Source organism: Lepisma saccharinum, chromosome 13 (genome assembly GCF_977018435.1).
Source record: "Lepisma saccharinum chromosome 13, izLepSacc3.1, whole genome shotgun sequence".
Classification (NCBI taxonomy): Eukaryota; Metazoa; Arthropoda; class Insecta; order Zygentoma; family Lepismatidae; genus Lepisma; species Lepisma saccharinum.
In genome coordinates, this window is record NC_139241.1 from 49,500,449 (window position 1) to 49,517,289 (window position 16,841).

At 36.8% G+C, this 16,841-nt stretch overlaps 1 protein-coding gene across 1 annotated transcript in view; it reads right to left on the minus strand.

The window, feature by feature from the left end:
* arr (low-density lipoprotein receptor-related protein 6) overlaps positions 1-16,841 on the minus strand; it is a 131,378-nt gene that overhangs the window by 9,158 nt on the left and 105,379 nt on the right. The window contains exons 15-19 of the mRNA XM_083134147.1: positions 14,710-14,989; positions 9,256-9,661; positions 7,188-7,376; positions 6,055-6,244; positions 651-987 (exon numbers count right to left, since the gene is read on the minus strand). Of these exons, the coding sequence (XP_082990273.1) occupies positions 651-987; positions 6,055-6,244; positions 7,188-7,376; positions 9,256-9,661; positions 14,710-14,989 (1,402 nt within the window). The remainder of the gene's footprint in view (positions 1-650; positions 988-6,054; positions 6,245-7,187; positions 7,377-9,255; positions 9,662-14,709; positions 14,990-16,841) is intronic.

Sequence of the window (16,841 nt, forward strand, 5' to 3'; positions counted from 1 at the left end):
TATTCACAGGAAGGTTAAATTATTGTAGTACTACATTTAAAAGGTGAAAGTTAAAACAGCGTTCCCGTGGGATTGTGACCCGTACTGACCATGGAGCACATATTTAAGGTGTTTCAATTACTCCAAAAAGCTTTTTGGAATTACTGTTGCACTGTTTAAAAGAAAAGAAATGGGGGTGAAGTAAAAACAAAAACAGTAGAAGAGGAAGAAGATGAAAAAGAAGAATGAGAATATAAATTAGATGTAGAAAAAATTGTCTACTCTTGTGTGATGTAGTTCATGCATAACAGAAAACCGAAATAAGACTTAAAAATCAAATTTGCATGATAAGACGAGTTGCATTGTTTGACGTTTTGTGTAAGTCCACTTTATGGCCAAATAGGCTAATAGGGATTGGACCTTTGGTTTAAAGCCAGATCTGAACCACTGTACAATGTGTCTCCACCGGGTATCGCACCAGGTTACACTATGCCATCGGGAGTGTTGAACTTGTTGTTGACCTCTGAAAGCAGTTTTCCAGTAGAGACTTGTTCAGAAAATTCCACACTTATGGTGGTAACACCGAATGCAAACATGAAGAAGTTACTTCAGCAGCTAAGCTACAACATGGAGACGGTAAAGGCAACGGAAATTATAAATGGGTATCTTACCGATGCATTTATCATCGACAGCACAACGTAACTCCGTAGCTGAGCACTCAAGGCAATCTTCCTCGTCACTTCCATCATCACAGTCCTTCTGCTCGTCGCACCGCCACTCCTGAGGCACGCACTGGTCATTCTTACTCGAGTTTGCCTTCTTGCATTTGAAGTGGTTGCTTTTGCATGGCGGTGGAGTGATGCAGAATCTATCCTCGCTCAGTGCTTGCCCAAGAGGACACGAACAAACGGGCGAGAATTTTCTCGACTCAGGGCATGATTCACACTGCACTGAGCATATGTGTGAGCATCCACCATTTCCAAGAGCACAAGGATGATTATCCATAGCCTAGGGAAAAAATAGAAATTATAAAGTAGACACCACTATACTTAGGTAAATTTATGGACATGTGAAATGAAAAGGAAAACTTATCAGAATGCAGGAAGAAAATTATCACATAAAAAGCTGTCAATTTACAACTAGAGCACCAGAAAATGCGGAATTAAACAATGAATCATTCAATATCTTAAAAGGTAAGCTAAACAAACATGTAGGACCATTGCATCCAAGGCAATAATTATTATTAGTGACAAACAGGGAAATATATAAGAAGTGGCGTCATGTGCGTTTCGCATACGAGTGTTCACAATAATGTTTTAGTACTGAATGCAGATTTACTCCTCTCCCTTGTAACTTCATCTTCAATTGAAAAAGTGAGAATAACAGTTCAATTTATTTTCAACAATTTCCCCCAAAATCACGCTATATTTGAAGTAATACAAGAAGGACCATGGGGAAATTGTGCCTTTCCCCCTTAAAATCAGTTAGGTTTAGCGAATTCTTGCTAAAGTTTGCAACTATGTAGCACAGATCTTTTCAGCCGAGTCCCCTAGACATGCCTTGTATATGCTGCACTCTGGTGCCGAATATAACAAGTATTGCCGCTTGCATCAGTGTTCGCACAGGGAAGTGAACATCTTCGGGGTATAGTGGCCAACAGCCCCTTAGCTGTCAGCTCTATGCAACATGCACAGCAATTGTGTTCAACGCCCTCCGTGAAACACCGTGAGAGTCAGTGTTGCCAACTATCTAGAGAAGTTATCAGACGTGAAAGAAGTCGTGTCAAGAGTAAATTGTGTGTATATACTCGTACAGTCAACTCTCGATTCAACGACCATTCACAGTTCCCGGGAAAAGGGTCGTTATTTCGAAGGGGTCGTTATTGGAATTTGCACCATTTTTCAGCTTAAAGGGAGCTGAAACGGACACAAAGATGCCTAGGAGATGGTAACACCATTTATCCTGGTAGTTATACAACCTGTTATGCACAGGATGCATGTTGTGAGAAGGAAAATAGAACATGAAAAAGTTTTCACAAAAGAGAATTTAAAATAATGTTACTTTCTTTCAATTGTGCACAGTCGTTGCTTTTCCAGGAAATTCTTACAATTCTAGTTAATGAGAAACCCGTTTCCACTGAGACCTATGGAAAGGAAAACAATCTCTCGCTTATTGCAAGCGAAACTTGAAGAATCTTGACACCAGTCAGACTGGTGCCAGCAAAAGTCGGGAGATAATCGGGCAGAATGAATGTTGGATTTTATACGGGTTTACTGGAGCATTGTCTGTTACAAGATTAACTGGTAAGATTAGATCTCTCGGGAGAAACGACACAACCTCTCTAGGTACCAGACAAAAAAAAAATAAAGGCAGGGCTGTAATTTTCATTCTGGTTCGGCTGTGTAAAATACATCGTAAAAAAAAAGTCACTTTTCTTTGCTTCAACCAACTTCATTCACCCTCCTTCCCCATTCAAGGGAGCAGTCTAAACTCCTTCCTTGACTTGCATTGTAATCCAGCGTGAAAAAGGAAATGCGCAACTTGCGATCTATTTTCACCCAAAGCGTATTGTAGGACAGGTCATTAAACAACGTGGCAGTTGATAATCATTCGAGTTTGGAATTGAATTTTACTTTAAACTGTATATTTAGTCACGATTAGCCCATCAGCATAAAATGAACTGAAAACAAGCTTTATGAAACTGTGCATTTTCACATATCAAAATGGTAGATCGTTATTTACTCTCACGTTAATCGACCATTTAATGTTGGATTTAGGAGTATTCTCGATGTCAAACACCCACCCCTCCAAACGTTTTCGGCTTGAATAATGTCTTTTTAATCAGTCTCTCAGCGATCATTCCTACATTGAACACACCTTTTTTTTTCCTCCACATGAATGGTTCTGAAGAAAGGTAAATTAAATTTACAGTTGTGGTTATCAGAAGGTGCAGAACATGAAGTTATTTTAACTCTTGTTTTGCTTTCTGGAGATCCAATTTGGTTATCGTCAAATCAAAACAGCTTTGCGAGATTCAAAACAATAACTTTTTTCTTCGCCCTGGATGAGTCATCGCTGTTATCTGCAAGCAAGAGCTTAGCAGATGCTAGACAAAACACTGGAGCCAGCGGCATCGTAAAAACAAAGAGACCGGCTGGAAGTTCGAGCAACAGGTGGCGGAAGAGAAAAGTCCCAGCATTTTAAAGATAACGGAACTGTCGAAGACGGATTAACAGCAGTGTAAAGAAGAAAGAAATGACCCTTGCTTTACGTTATACCGTTTTACCACGCAACAGACAATAATACGGGCAATATTTCCTATGCAGACAACAGCATTAAAAAATATATATAATAAATCAATTTAAAAAAACAACTGAATTCTGCAATTATCAACATTGCCGTGCACACCAGTGGCGGAGAATGAGCTGGGGAAAGGGGGGGGGTCCCTTTTTGTTTTACTTGTTCTATGTTTTTTGTTCGTTTTCAAGAATATATCCAGAACTGGTTGCCCCATTTTAGACGTCAAAGAAAGAGGGAGAAGTCAGTAAGCCAACGGAACACTTTTTTAGCAGATATTACATCGACACAATTAGGAAAAGATATGAAGTGGGAAACGGGAGTTATGATGCACGTAAGATTGAAGTAAACTTTTGTGGAAACCTGGATGTCAACGCATTAAGCGGGTTGACGATCTTTAGTTCACCTATGTGGTTTTGATTATCTCTAACAGTTTCGCTTTTTTATGAAGTGTTGCAGGGAACAAAGAACACATTTTGAATGAAAGCGGTTACCGGAAGTTGTCGGCTACAAGGCCGAGAGTTGCTCACTCACGGGAACCTGCTGAACTGGACAGATGGGCCAGACTTCCAGGCGCCACACATCTGTATTTTCGAACATTCCTGCGATCTTATCTCTCAAGGTGGTGTATTTATCGATGAAAGAGCTTGACCTGCCATACACATTGGCAAAGACTGCAAGTCCAGCAGTCATTTTGGGCTGCTCCCACCCTTCCCCACGAGTTTTCAGCAGCTCTTAGGACAAGGAAACAAAAGGTCGATTTAAAATAACATCCAAGCACATTCGATCTTCTCTTCTCGCGTATCCAAGAGAAAGCGTGGCAAAACAAGCCTGGCACGTTGGGTAGCGGCCGTCGGGTGCGGGGTAACATTGGTGCGCTTGAGGGAGGGGAGGGCAGAGGTCAAGTGCTATTGGATATCACTCAAGCATGGTGTGGTGGTGCCTATTTTTAGTTCAGACCCAATTGTGAGCGGTAGAGCGCTCGTTAAGGAAATGAGTGGGGAAAAAACAATGCATTTTTCGGCCGATTTCCTTCAATTTTTCAACTTTTTTTTTTTCAAATTTTTCTATCTTTTTCTAAATTTTTCACGGTTCCCGGGAAAAGGGTCGTTACTTCGAGAGGGTCGTTATACCCGGGGTCGTAGAATCGAGAGTTGACTGTACATCAAACATAGTATTTTTTCGAATAAATATACGAATGTGTGTGCATTTAATATATACGTAATTTAAGACACATACATGAGTGTTCACGTGCTCGTGCGAACATTATCAGGCGACGCGCCTGTATATAAGCTAACTCAGTATTTGAAACTGAATCTTAATACAGTAAATAGTACTCAAAACATTTTATTTCCAAATTGTATTGTATGCATACAAATTTAATATTATACAGTGGAACCTCGATTTTATGTTTTTCAGGGGACCAAGCTAAAAAACGAAAAATGCAAGAAAATGTAAATTTGAGTAAAATTTCATAATGTTTTGCTACGTTGAGACCATCAAGATTGAATGTATAATGTGAAAAAATGTAAAACTTGGGAACATAAAATTGGGGTTCCCCTGTACTACAAATTGAAACTAAACTTCATGCTGCAACAGCCCTCTCAGAGCCAAGGTCTCCCAAACAGCTCTTTCTTAAGCTTTTTATTTATTCGACCCTTACTTAGGTAAAGTATTTACATATTTACTCATGTATAATGCGCGCTTTTTTTCCAAAATTTTTGCCACCTAAAACTGTAGTGCGTATTATATTCGGACAGCCAACATGAAACCGTACAGGGTTATTCCATGATTTTGTGACACTTGCACTGATTCTTCATATTTACAGAACCCTATCATGTTATATATCATTGTAACGCTTAAATTATACCGTTTCTGAATATAGCAACAGTATTCCATTCAAGATAGTGACACTACTGTGCAATGCGGTTGAAATAAGATAATCGTAAAATGAAGGAACGTTCTGATTTTTATGGTACTGTGGATGAAAGAAAAGATAAGGAAAAAGAAAATAATAATTAAAATTTATTACTGGCCAAATAATATGATATGTGTAAATGTCTTAATGGAAGAAGTCTTGTACAGCTAACTGCTAGTTTAACGGTCCTGAATGTGTCTCGTATAAATGTAACGCTAATCCCTGAAAGCCATTTCTTGAACCTGGATTGTACTGTGCATTATATACGATATATAATTGTTTGTTACTTTTAACAATCAAAAACCAGGGTGCATATTATACATGCACGTGCATTATACACATGTAAATACGGTATTTAATGAAAAACCCGTACCAAAAGACTAGTCAAGATGAAAACTAAATCTGTAACTATTAATGCATTCTGGACTTCATTTGGCAGACTAGCGAGGCTCTGTCGTCTGGACTCAGAGCCAGTTTAATTTTATGAGGGCTCATGATGTCTCTATATATTTGCGATTGTCCCTTCATCCAGCTTATCTTACCACCATTCATTTTCATCTTCATAATTAGCCAAAGGAGCAGAATAAACTAAATCAGTCACTGTGTTTCTTGACTTTCCTGGCTGTTGATTGAAAATATTGCACATTTACTGAAAGTCTATAAAAGGTAGATTAATTAAGTGGCTCCAAGTGCGAGTCCTGTAAAATACAGAACTATTGTTTATTCGTGTTACAGATAAAACTTTGAACCTGTGATGGCAACACTGTGTGTCAGCCTCTGAGGCAGTACACGAGTATGAATGCTCAAATGTAACCTCCAAATTCCTTTTATCTTTTAAAAAAAATGCAAAACATACTTACCCAGTGGAGTGAATTCTGCACAGTCAGAATGTCCGACAAGTACATGAGCCTCCTCACCAACACCCTTCTGTCATCTCCGCTCATCTTGTGGGCTCTTTCCAACTGCTGCAACTCTTTGTCCAGCCAAAATAAGTACTCCCCATGCACGGCCAAGGCAACTGGTGAACGTGTATCTTCAATGTTGAATGCTCTGTACAAACAAGAATAAAATTATGAAGAAACATAACTATTTGATTTCATCATTAAAACATTTATGGGCTGACATGGGATCTTTCAGTAGATAAGTTTTTGTTTGAAGCCCACTCTGTGCACAGAAAGTCTAATCGGGACCGGACCTACAGTTTACAGTCAGATTAGAATCACTATGTGCCTCCTATTGGTTACTCAACCGAGGATTACAAGGTGACAATATTACCACTAAGCCATCTGGGAGATGTAAGTAATATCAAGTAGATCCCAACATGGTTAGAACCAAGGACCACCTACACTGAAGGTGATAGCACCAAGTATTTAGTTACGTAAGAGACCAGCTGATCCCTTACAAACCTTATAATGTGCATGTTCATTGTAGCAGTTTGTTGTCTAGCCACAAAATAGTACACAAAAGTCATGATTTTGTGACACTATTTAACAGGGTCCGATATGAAATTTTTGCCGTTACCGATATAAAATTTACCGATACCGATATTCTACCAAACCGATACAAAATTCCAAATGGTCATTCACCTTCTTAATAAATGCATATTTCAATTCAAAACAGCATACAGAAACATATCAAAATATTTATAGGTGGACCGATATCGAATTTGGACTGATACCAATAAAGTACTGATATAATCAACCACAATTGACTGGGAAAATCTGTCAGCATGACCAACCATGACGTTATTTTACACAGTACATGAGGATAAAGATTTCGGGAGAGAAAAAAATCCTCTATTGTCTGCATACATGTGACCAGTTCATCAGCCAATAAAAGCTTGGAACTGAAGCAAGAAATTTTCATCCCAACTCGTCGAGACTATCAAACACACAGCACTCCAGACTACAATTTCATGAATTGTATGCTTACCACAGAAATTACCATTGTACTGTTTCTGTAAGAGATTAGAAAACAAAAATGTGGTAACTACCTCAGTTTCCCATCCAAATCAGATGAATCGATTCGTTTTTCATCCACCCAGAACACAAGATCATCTTTCCTATCTACAGCCAGGGCTTCTGGGTTTTTTGCATTTGCAATCACTTTTCGGTCCTGACCATCCATTCTGGCACGTAAGATTCTAGGAATAGGTCCACCTTTATCAGTCCAAAATAAATATCTGCAAATAAAATATAAAACAATGTACACTGAAGGTAAAGTTCCCATAAAAATATACAATTCCTGTATTTGAATATTTTGACAGAAATTAAATTTTCAAAGATAAACAATCTCATACAGTAAAATCCCAAGGCTAAATGCTACTTCTGGATTACTGAAAATACAATATAGTCATGTACATTTGCTGCAGCAGTAGCAAAAAAAAAAGTATATTTCAATTCAAAACAGCATACAGAAACGTATCAAAATATTTATAGGTGGACCGATATGGAATTTGGACTGATACCAATAAAGTACTGATATAAAATTTGACAATCCAATATAAAATTCCAAATTGTCCTTGAAGAACATGAATGGCTCATTTATCTTACAAGATGACTACTATGCACAAGAAGATGCATATTTAGACATTTATATTTTTAAAAAAGCTAGGCCTTTTTATACCTATAAAGATTATACCAAAATGTCAGAATATTGAAATAAATTGTAAGATATTTACAGATATATCGGGTTGGTAAAATTATTGGTAACTTTACCAATACATTTATTATGCCTATAAAGGCAATAGCTGTTCCATTCCTAAAAATATTGGTAAATTCGCTAACTTAAAACCATTCGAGCAGCCCCAGTGACCAGGTGCTCAACTCACAGTCTTGCATCTGAAGGTTGTAGGTTCGAGTCACAGCCACAGCATGACTGTTTATATTTGTTGTTTCATCATCATTATCAAATCATTATTTATCTTCACTGCCTTGATTAAAATAAAGAGGTAGAAATACAACAGCAAGGTGTCTCTTGCCCTGACTTTTCCAGGTCTTCCAGACAAATTTTGAGATGAATTCCCACACTATTCTGTGGTACTTTAACAGGCTATAACAACACAATTTTAAAGTGTTAAAACTAGTCATGTGACGAAGCTGAAAATTTACCGATGCCGATATTTAACCGATTCTGATACATAAGATTATTCAACAGAAATGGAATGTTATTTTCAGCATGACAAAAATAAATTTGCTATGTACATTTCTATTGAATATTATATACATACACATAAATATTCTCAGACATTAGTAGACAAGCAGTTCTTTGAAATGCAAAATGAATTCTTGTTCTTAATGTTGTAAATTTAATGCTGGCAAATTCAACTTCAGAAACACAAGTTTTTGAAGCACTTCTGGAAGTGATCTACTTCTACTCTTATTCCAAATCTGTCCAGCAACACTGAACACTCATTCACTGTACAGTATACTGATGCAGCGGGTATACCCAAGTATTTTCTCACCACTTGCTTCAGGTTTGGATACTCATTTTGGAATTTCCAATACAACAGCGGATCCTGTCACGTGGAACAGTCTATTTTATTTCTGATTTTGAGGTAGGTTGATCCTTTGAATGAGAGTTTGCAATAATTTTATCACAAAAACTCCACAGTGATGAAGATCCACAACCTAATTTCAATAAATTGTACAAAATTAAAATATAAAACTTATTAAATCAAAACTAGTATTATCGGTACAGATTTAAAAATCACATTTTTGCCGATTCCGATGCCACTACATCAATTTCGGCCGATATTCATACATTGGTAATCAGCATCTGCACATTCGTTGTTAAAACTGCATATGCTATTTTAGAGAATCATCTTTATCCAACATTGTTTGAAATATCTAAACAAAAATAAACTATAAAAACATTTTATATAGAATATCTTTTATCGAGCATATTAAGCATATTAAATCAGTCGCTTTGGTTAGGACACACTCTATATCACCATTAACAACAAAAGAGAAGGGGCAAAAAACATTTTTTACCGCAATCAGGATTGACTCAGATTTAACTTTTACATCCGATTTGAAACTCTTCGCAATTTCCATACGTACCCTTTTTCTGGGTGCAGAGCAATGTTTCTTGGCATTTCATCTTTACTCTGCACGATAACACCAACAGAACTGGAATTCAGCCTTGTAACATTGATCACATTACTCCTTGAGCAGGTCCAATAGAGCAGGCGAGAATAGGGATCCAGCGCCATGTCGTACAGATGGAGAGAAGTTGCGGCTGGATTCAGCAACAAAACTCCAACGTGGGTTCCGTTGTCGTAGGATCTTTTTATGGATTGTGTTTTCCCATCAATCCAATACAGGTACTGAGTTACCGGGTCAAATTCAATAGCTCTAACGTTCTTCAGTCCTTGAATAGGTAAGACGATGTTTGGTGAATCATTGCTACCAAACTTTACGCGGCTTATGGCATTCTTCTGGCTGAATAGGATGAAAGACTCAGGAGCTGTAACGAAAGACGGGAAAAAGTTAAATTAATTTTAATCATGCATAAATAAGGATTCCAACATTATATTTATTGTAATAAGTGCCGAGATAATATTAACACCTTGTTGAGTTGAAACTATTGTGAATTCCCAGTGAAATTTAAAAACTGTAACAAATCAAAGTAGTTTAGAATATTTATAAATCCTTGAATTCGAATATTCATAAATTCACCTAAGGTAATCATTTAATACAAAAGAATGAAAATTATGAATTTGGCATATTTTTCATGAAAGTGTCATGTGGCAGTGTATCCGCTCAGTCCTAACTTACACATGTTTTTCGGAGACTGATGGCTGACAAACTTAAAATGTAGTAAAATGTAAAATCCAAGAAATATTCCTAATTAGGGAAGAGGTGATAACAATTTTACAGATTAGCACTAAGCTGATGCCTGGGCATTGCACGAGGTGCATTTTTAAAAAAGGGCCGACTGATTCTATCAAACAAGAAAAGAAGTGTAGCAACATGTGTTGCTGAAAAATTTCAAAGTCCGGAATTCATAAATTTGGCAGCATAGCGCTTCAGAGCCAACTAAGAGTAGCCAACTTTGCAACATTTCTTCTTCATGAATGAAATCGTGATTTTTTTTTTCATTCTTTCACATTCCATAAAGTAAAGGTACCCTAAAGCAGTAATAAAATATATGAGCAGACAAGAGAAATGTTAAGTAGAAATACGAATGTTGAAAATATTTCAAGATTCTTCGTTCTGAATTTGAAAATAGGAAAATGTATGTGCATTGTGAAACACTGAACAGGTTCTCATCCACCTGGAAAGAATTGCGGTCACATTTGAATGCAAGAAGGCAAATTTATGATGATTTTATGCGAAATGTTTAGTAAAGATACCTTGCACAACACCAAACGATTCTGCAAAGTGTGTCTTTTCCTTGGTTCTCGGCGAAAAATGGTTCGAAACTCCGGCACAATGTTGCTTCAACTGAGATTAACGTGTTTTACTGATCTTTCTGTTACCAATCTCCTGGAGTAGTTGGTTAGATGATAGCACTTTCTTTTCTTTCTGTTTTCGTCAAGATCGAAACATCGTAGGTTCAAATCCCACCCTTTCCTTATTATTTTTTCCTTTCTATTTACCGAGTACGAAGTGTTCTAATAACATAATATAACATTATATGATATTACTGTAAATATTTATGCGATGCATGCTCAGTGGCGGCGATTGGGTTCCAAAACTAATGGGGCAATTTGGGGGAGGGGGGCAAGGACAGTTTCTTTCCCTTGGTAGATAATGTTTAGCATAGTGCTGGGTCATCTGCCCCTCCACACTCCATAATCGTCGCCTCTGTGCATGCCTCAAGTAATGCTTCTACTAATGTTTTTAATCTTTCAGTGATTGGCAGGATTTTAGGAAATACTTTTCTTTCATTCAGCTGTTATAAGTTAACACATACTAAGAACTTACATGTTAACTTTCTGCATCCGGAAATGCAGGACATAAATCGCATAAATATCAACGGAAATATCCAAGAAACGTAGATAAGCATTCTCGTCCAAAGCCGTTTACTTCCCGAAAAAGATTTCGCAAAGAAGTAGGTTTGAACCCATGACCTTCCATTCCATAAGCAAACGATCCCCCTACATCACATAGTTCACGTTATTTTATGCACTCGGTTCGGATTCCACTTTAAACTGTGGGTCCAATCCCGATTAGCCTTACTATGCATAAAGTTGACTTAAAACACCAAATCAACCAATTCATCTCCTTTCAGAGTGGGCCTTCTATGATACTTTAGTCGGCCAGCATTCGAAAATATAGTACTGCTTCGCATATACCAGAGTGTAATTGCATTTAATATTGAGACTAATTTTACTTTAAAACTACAGATTAAAGCGATAATAGTGTCCAGAAAAAGAACCTCAAAGTAGATCTTCACACAAAGTATTTTAATCCATTGCCAAACATTTCAGTTAAAAATAATATTATGATTTTCCATTGACCTTATTTTCGATTCATGGTGAATTTGCTAAAAGGACCATGTCAAGACATCTAAATATGTAAGTTTTACTAGTAAATGCATTTAAAATGCACGAAACAACAGGGGAGGAGAAAAATAAACCTCAAAAATAAGTAAAAATGCAACAAAAACTGTTAAAATACTGACAAATAAACTAAAAGCCAAAAAAGGCCGAAAAATGCAAAAATAAAATGTAAAATAGAAAGTGTTTTCCGGCTCTAACTGAAGGGAAACGAACATGATATCAGGTTTAGCATTGTTTTTAAGGGTCAGAAAAAAAGTCGATTTTTCATCAACTTCCGGACCCTAATTAGTAATTATGACCATTGAAAAAGTTGGAGGTAGCTTACTTAAAATTCTCTTGCTGAGGGATCGTATCGTCCCATATCTCCACTTCATAATACAGAAAAACATCAAGTTCATATTTCGAAAATGACTTGGAGTTTTCTACCACGAAAATATGTTTTTCATAGTTTGAAGTTCGTTAGTATTATCTTTCAAGATTTCCATTGTTTTAATTTCACACATATACGTTCCTCTCTCTTTTCATACAGTTTTTGGTAAAAAGCTGAAGTTTCTTGTCAACTGGAGTCTGGTTTAAAGGACTCCTTTTCGCTATCCTGTTCCTACTTTAAACAAACAACAAAACACTTCGTAACTAAATGATTGCTTGTTCAAACCACGGAATTTTTACACAATTTACAAAATATGACAAAACGCCAATAGACATGTTCATCATTTTTCCCTTTCAGCATTTCTCGATTTTATCTGAAATTGCCATGAGGAAATTATAGATATGACATTATGTGTGCATTGGTTTCTTCAAACTGGTAGAAAATTTTAACATGAGCTACCTGGAGAAGAGGTAGCATGCTTGATTCTTACGAGGGAGGTCGTAGGATCGATTCTCCACCTAGGCAGGATTTTTTTCAGGATTATATCGTTGGGTGTAAAGTTTATCCACCGTGCTAAGAACTTAACATTGGTCTCTGTATTTCACGAGAGGAAAGGAAATAGTAAGAGAAAGTTATTTCGATGATAGGAGGAAGTCACATGCCACATGGAATGCGCAGATTCAAGTTACGTAGAGCTAAGTCTGTGATGGTGGTTTCGAATATTGCAAAGTTAGTGGGAAAGTTTGTTATATCTGATACACGTACTTTCTGTTCAAAGAAGACAAACATTTTAGATACAAAGCAGTGAGGAATTAACGATCATTATGAGGTTTTGAATTTTTTGTTTGTCACTCACTATATAAATACTTATTAGTAGTTTCTTATCGAATCGGCTTTCGTCGCAATAACAATTTATTTATGTTAATAAGCGATTTACTATTAGTTTTAGACGCATGGTAAGATGGTGGTCAGAGGATTGACAACAGTCATTATGAAGGAACGGACATAAAATTACCAATCTTAGCAATTTGAACTCATTAAACGCTTTCCTTCGTTACAAAACTGCACTACATCACTACTTAACATAACTGTATATCTTTTTTCAGTATATCGAAATCAAATAATCAATATTTTAGGTGTCAGTGAAGAACAAAAATACGTAACTTAAATAACATTACATTTTGCATCCTGAATACATATATGTGATTTGTGAATTAATCATGATGTGTGTGTTAACATAGCATATGAACAATAACTAAAAAGAAAAGTTATAACTTTAAATCCTGGAAACTCCAACTTCTAAGGGGAAATATGCGCAGTGCATCGGATTCATTTTTTAAATATTCTAATATCAACGGTATCTGTTCAGCAAACAAAAAAAAGAAAGAAAGAAAGAGGAGAGGGTGGGATTTGAACCCGCGACCTTTCACGCTTGATGAAAATTAAAGATAGTAGCGCCTAACCAACTGCTCTACGTTAACTTAATGACATTATATCCTTAAAATCATGTTGACGTTTATGAAGACTCCCACCTTCCTGTGTTTCAAGCACATTTTCTCGACAAGAAAATATATGTTTTTTAGAACTGTTCGATATTATGCAAGGTATTGTAAATAAAATGTAGCATAAAATCCTCACAAATTTGCTTCTTTCTGCACAAACTTGATGGCAATTTCCTCCAGGTGGAGAAAAACTCTATTCAGTGTTTCAAACCCCCCAAATTTCAAGTCGAGCAAGCAGAATCGTAAATATCCTTCAAGGTTCTTTTTTCAATTTATTATATCTGTTTGATTGTGTATTATAATAGTGGTTTATAGTTTCTACGTTCATGGAAAGTGTTAAATTGAAAACCTATCACCGCAGCGTTTATCGTCTAGTGGAAGGACCTACTCAAAGTTGGCTACTCTCACCTGGAGCTGAAGTGCAATGTTGCTAAGTTTACGATTTCGGGACTTAGAATTCTTTTGGGGCGGTCAAATAAGATGTTGCGAAGTGTACAAACATGTCCACTTCATTCTTCAACGTAGTCATCATTATTTTCCAAGCACTTTGGTACCGTGGAACATGCTTTTCTTATACGTTCAGCATAGAAGTTCGCCACCTAGGAGTTCAGCTAATTCAACACTGCCATTTTCAACACCTCAGTTTCTACAAATTGTTGACACACAAGCGCTTTTTTTGAGGTGCAGGAAAACGTGATATTATTAAACAAGAAATTTCAAGAATTAATAAAGATGTCTCAAGAACCACCAAAAAGTTCCCATCCAACTTCTGAATTGTCTGGCGAGTGAGCATCTAGGGTTGTCATGGATAAGAACAGTTCCTGAGTGCAGCATGCCACGTCATCAGTTCCGTGTTGCACATCTTTGTTTTGATAGGTGTTTCACAGTATGCCTGCGACGTGATTGCTTTCCCTCCTTCCACCAAAAGCACGCTTTGGTTCCACATGATTGTGCAAAATGGGACTAAAAGGGTTAACTGATTCTTTCAGTTTATCCCCCAAATTTTTGTAACTTGGGTGCTATCGAGAATTTTACCATTAAGACATTATAAAAGACATTGGTGATCAATTTAAACTGCCATCTTGTCACCGAATAAAAACAAAACAAAAAGCTCCAACATGCAACACACACTTACCAACACAAGTCTTATTATCTTCCTTCAGGTCATAATGTGTTGGGCAGGCACAGTGGTACTGAGGTTGAGGAGAGTTATCGGTAGAGTAGACAAGGCACAAATGTGAGCATCCACCGTTGCTGACCACGCACGGATTCCAACCAGATTGTCTTGACGTGTGAAATACTGAAATATCCGTAATTCCTTCCAACTGCTGATGGATCTTTGTTCGGTTCCCTCCTGAGGTTTTGTTCGCCTTCTCTATGTCCCCAGTTTTCATATCACTCCAGTATATGAAATCCTGTTAAATGTAAAACACACGTACATTAACAAAACTCAAATATGTTCAATGACATTAGCATTGTTACGCTAACACACACTTTGAAAATAATTCATGTTTAGCTTATACTGTGAGACACTACCATTGACTGACTTTACTTTTCTTTTCTGCCACTTTTTGTTAATTGCCAAACAGTGATAAGGTCGGATTGGTGTATGGACAGTCACAAACATACAACATGAGCCCCACAGAGGATTATACTGGATGCAAATCCAAATGCCAGTGCATCATTAGTTTGCAGAATGCAGTCCAGGATGTACTATGTGGAAGGGAAATTGACATTTGAGTGCCTTCGAAAAGGCTCACTCATCCTATGAGTCAGTATGATTCAAAACAGTTTCTTAAGTGTACTTTATGCCACAACAGGTCTCTTGGGATTGGATGGACAGTTCCTGGGATCCTAACCACTCAGGAAATGAACCAGAAACCCTAAATTACAAAGTAAGAGTGTTCGCTACTGATATAGTATTACTTGCACATTATACATCTAATGATCCGTGCCAATGTTAAGCTCATTACTAGAGGCACATAATTTTGGTAAATAAAACAGCAAAACTTTGGTACAAAAAGAGAGTCAATTTCGGGTTCAAAAGCGGTAAATAAAATAAAATTTCGGTGTTATAGCGGTGAAAAATCGGATGAAAAGTGCTATATAAAAAGACATTTTGATTTTAAAATTGTGAATATAATCCTAAATTTGATTTAAAACTACACATTACACAAAATTAACGTTTCACTTCTAATAGCATATGTAGTTATCAGAGTATGAACTTTATTCCTGTGTAAAGGAGTCCATTTTTGCTTCTCCAATATTAACAGCAGAATTAATCATTTTTCCATGAATTGTATAACTTGCAGGTTAATTCAGACCTCAGAATGTGTCTCATCGGTAAACAAACTTGTGTCTCATCGGTAAACAAACTCTAAATCTCGTGTTTAAGAATTTATTTTGCAATTTGCAGTTCATTTCGCATTATTTCGTGACAAAACATAATAGCAAAATGCATCTCACACCTTTCAAAAACATGAAAAATTAACACTTCAATGTGTTTTTTAACATTTCATTTTTTCGTCAAAAACAAAATATGCATGCCCCTACTCATTATAAATTCTCTGATAGATATGTTTTTAAAATTATGGGTGCATTATCAATGGCCCGTTAGGGTGTATCTTTGAACAAATTACATGAGAGAATGTCAGTAAATAAGTCTTAACATGGCAAAAATTACTTAGATAGAAACTTAAAACTATATATTATTACAGATAAGTAACCCCTTTAATCAGGCCTGGCCAACCTATCGCATATTTGCAAACAAGCATTCTCGTATGCACACGTGGACTGCAGGGTGAGTCACAGTATTGTAGCATTGTCAAGAGGGGCAAGAAGGAGGAGGCGAAGAAGCTTCGTCAGTCACAGTTGTGTAGTAGGAAACTTCTTAGTCATCAGATCCACAAATAACAGTGCAGTCTACAAATTTGTAAAAACAAAATTTCCAGTTTTCCAGACTAAGTCTTAGGGCAATTTCTGTATTTAAACATGTGTGCAGGAAGTTACTATATTTTAGCTAAACAGCACACTTAGAATTTCACTTAACCAAGTTTTTTATATGTTCACTTCCCATGTTTAAAGTAAATGAAGAGAAATTGACTCTTGGATAGAGACATCAGGGACGAGCTTTTATACAGGGTGTTTCCGTGACCTTGATTCAAACTTGCAGGGTGGATGAAGACTGATCCAAGTACCAATATGAGATGAGGAACACCGGTCCGGAAACGCACCATTAAAAAGTTATAAGCCAAAACTAGTTGGGGC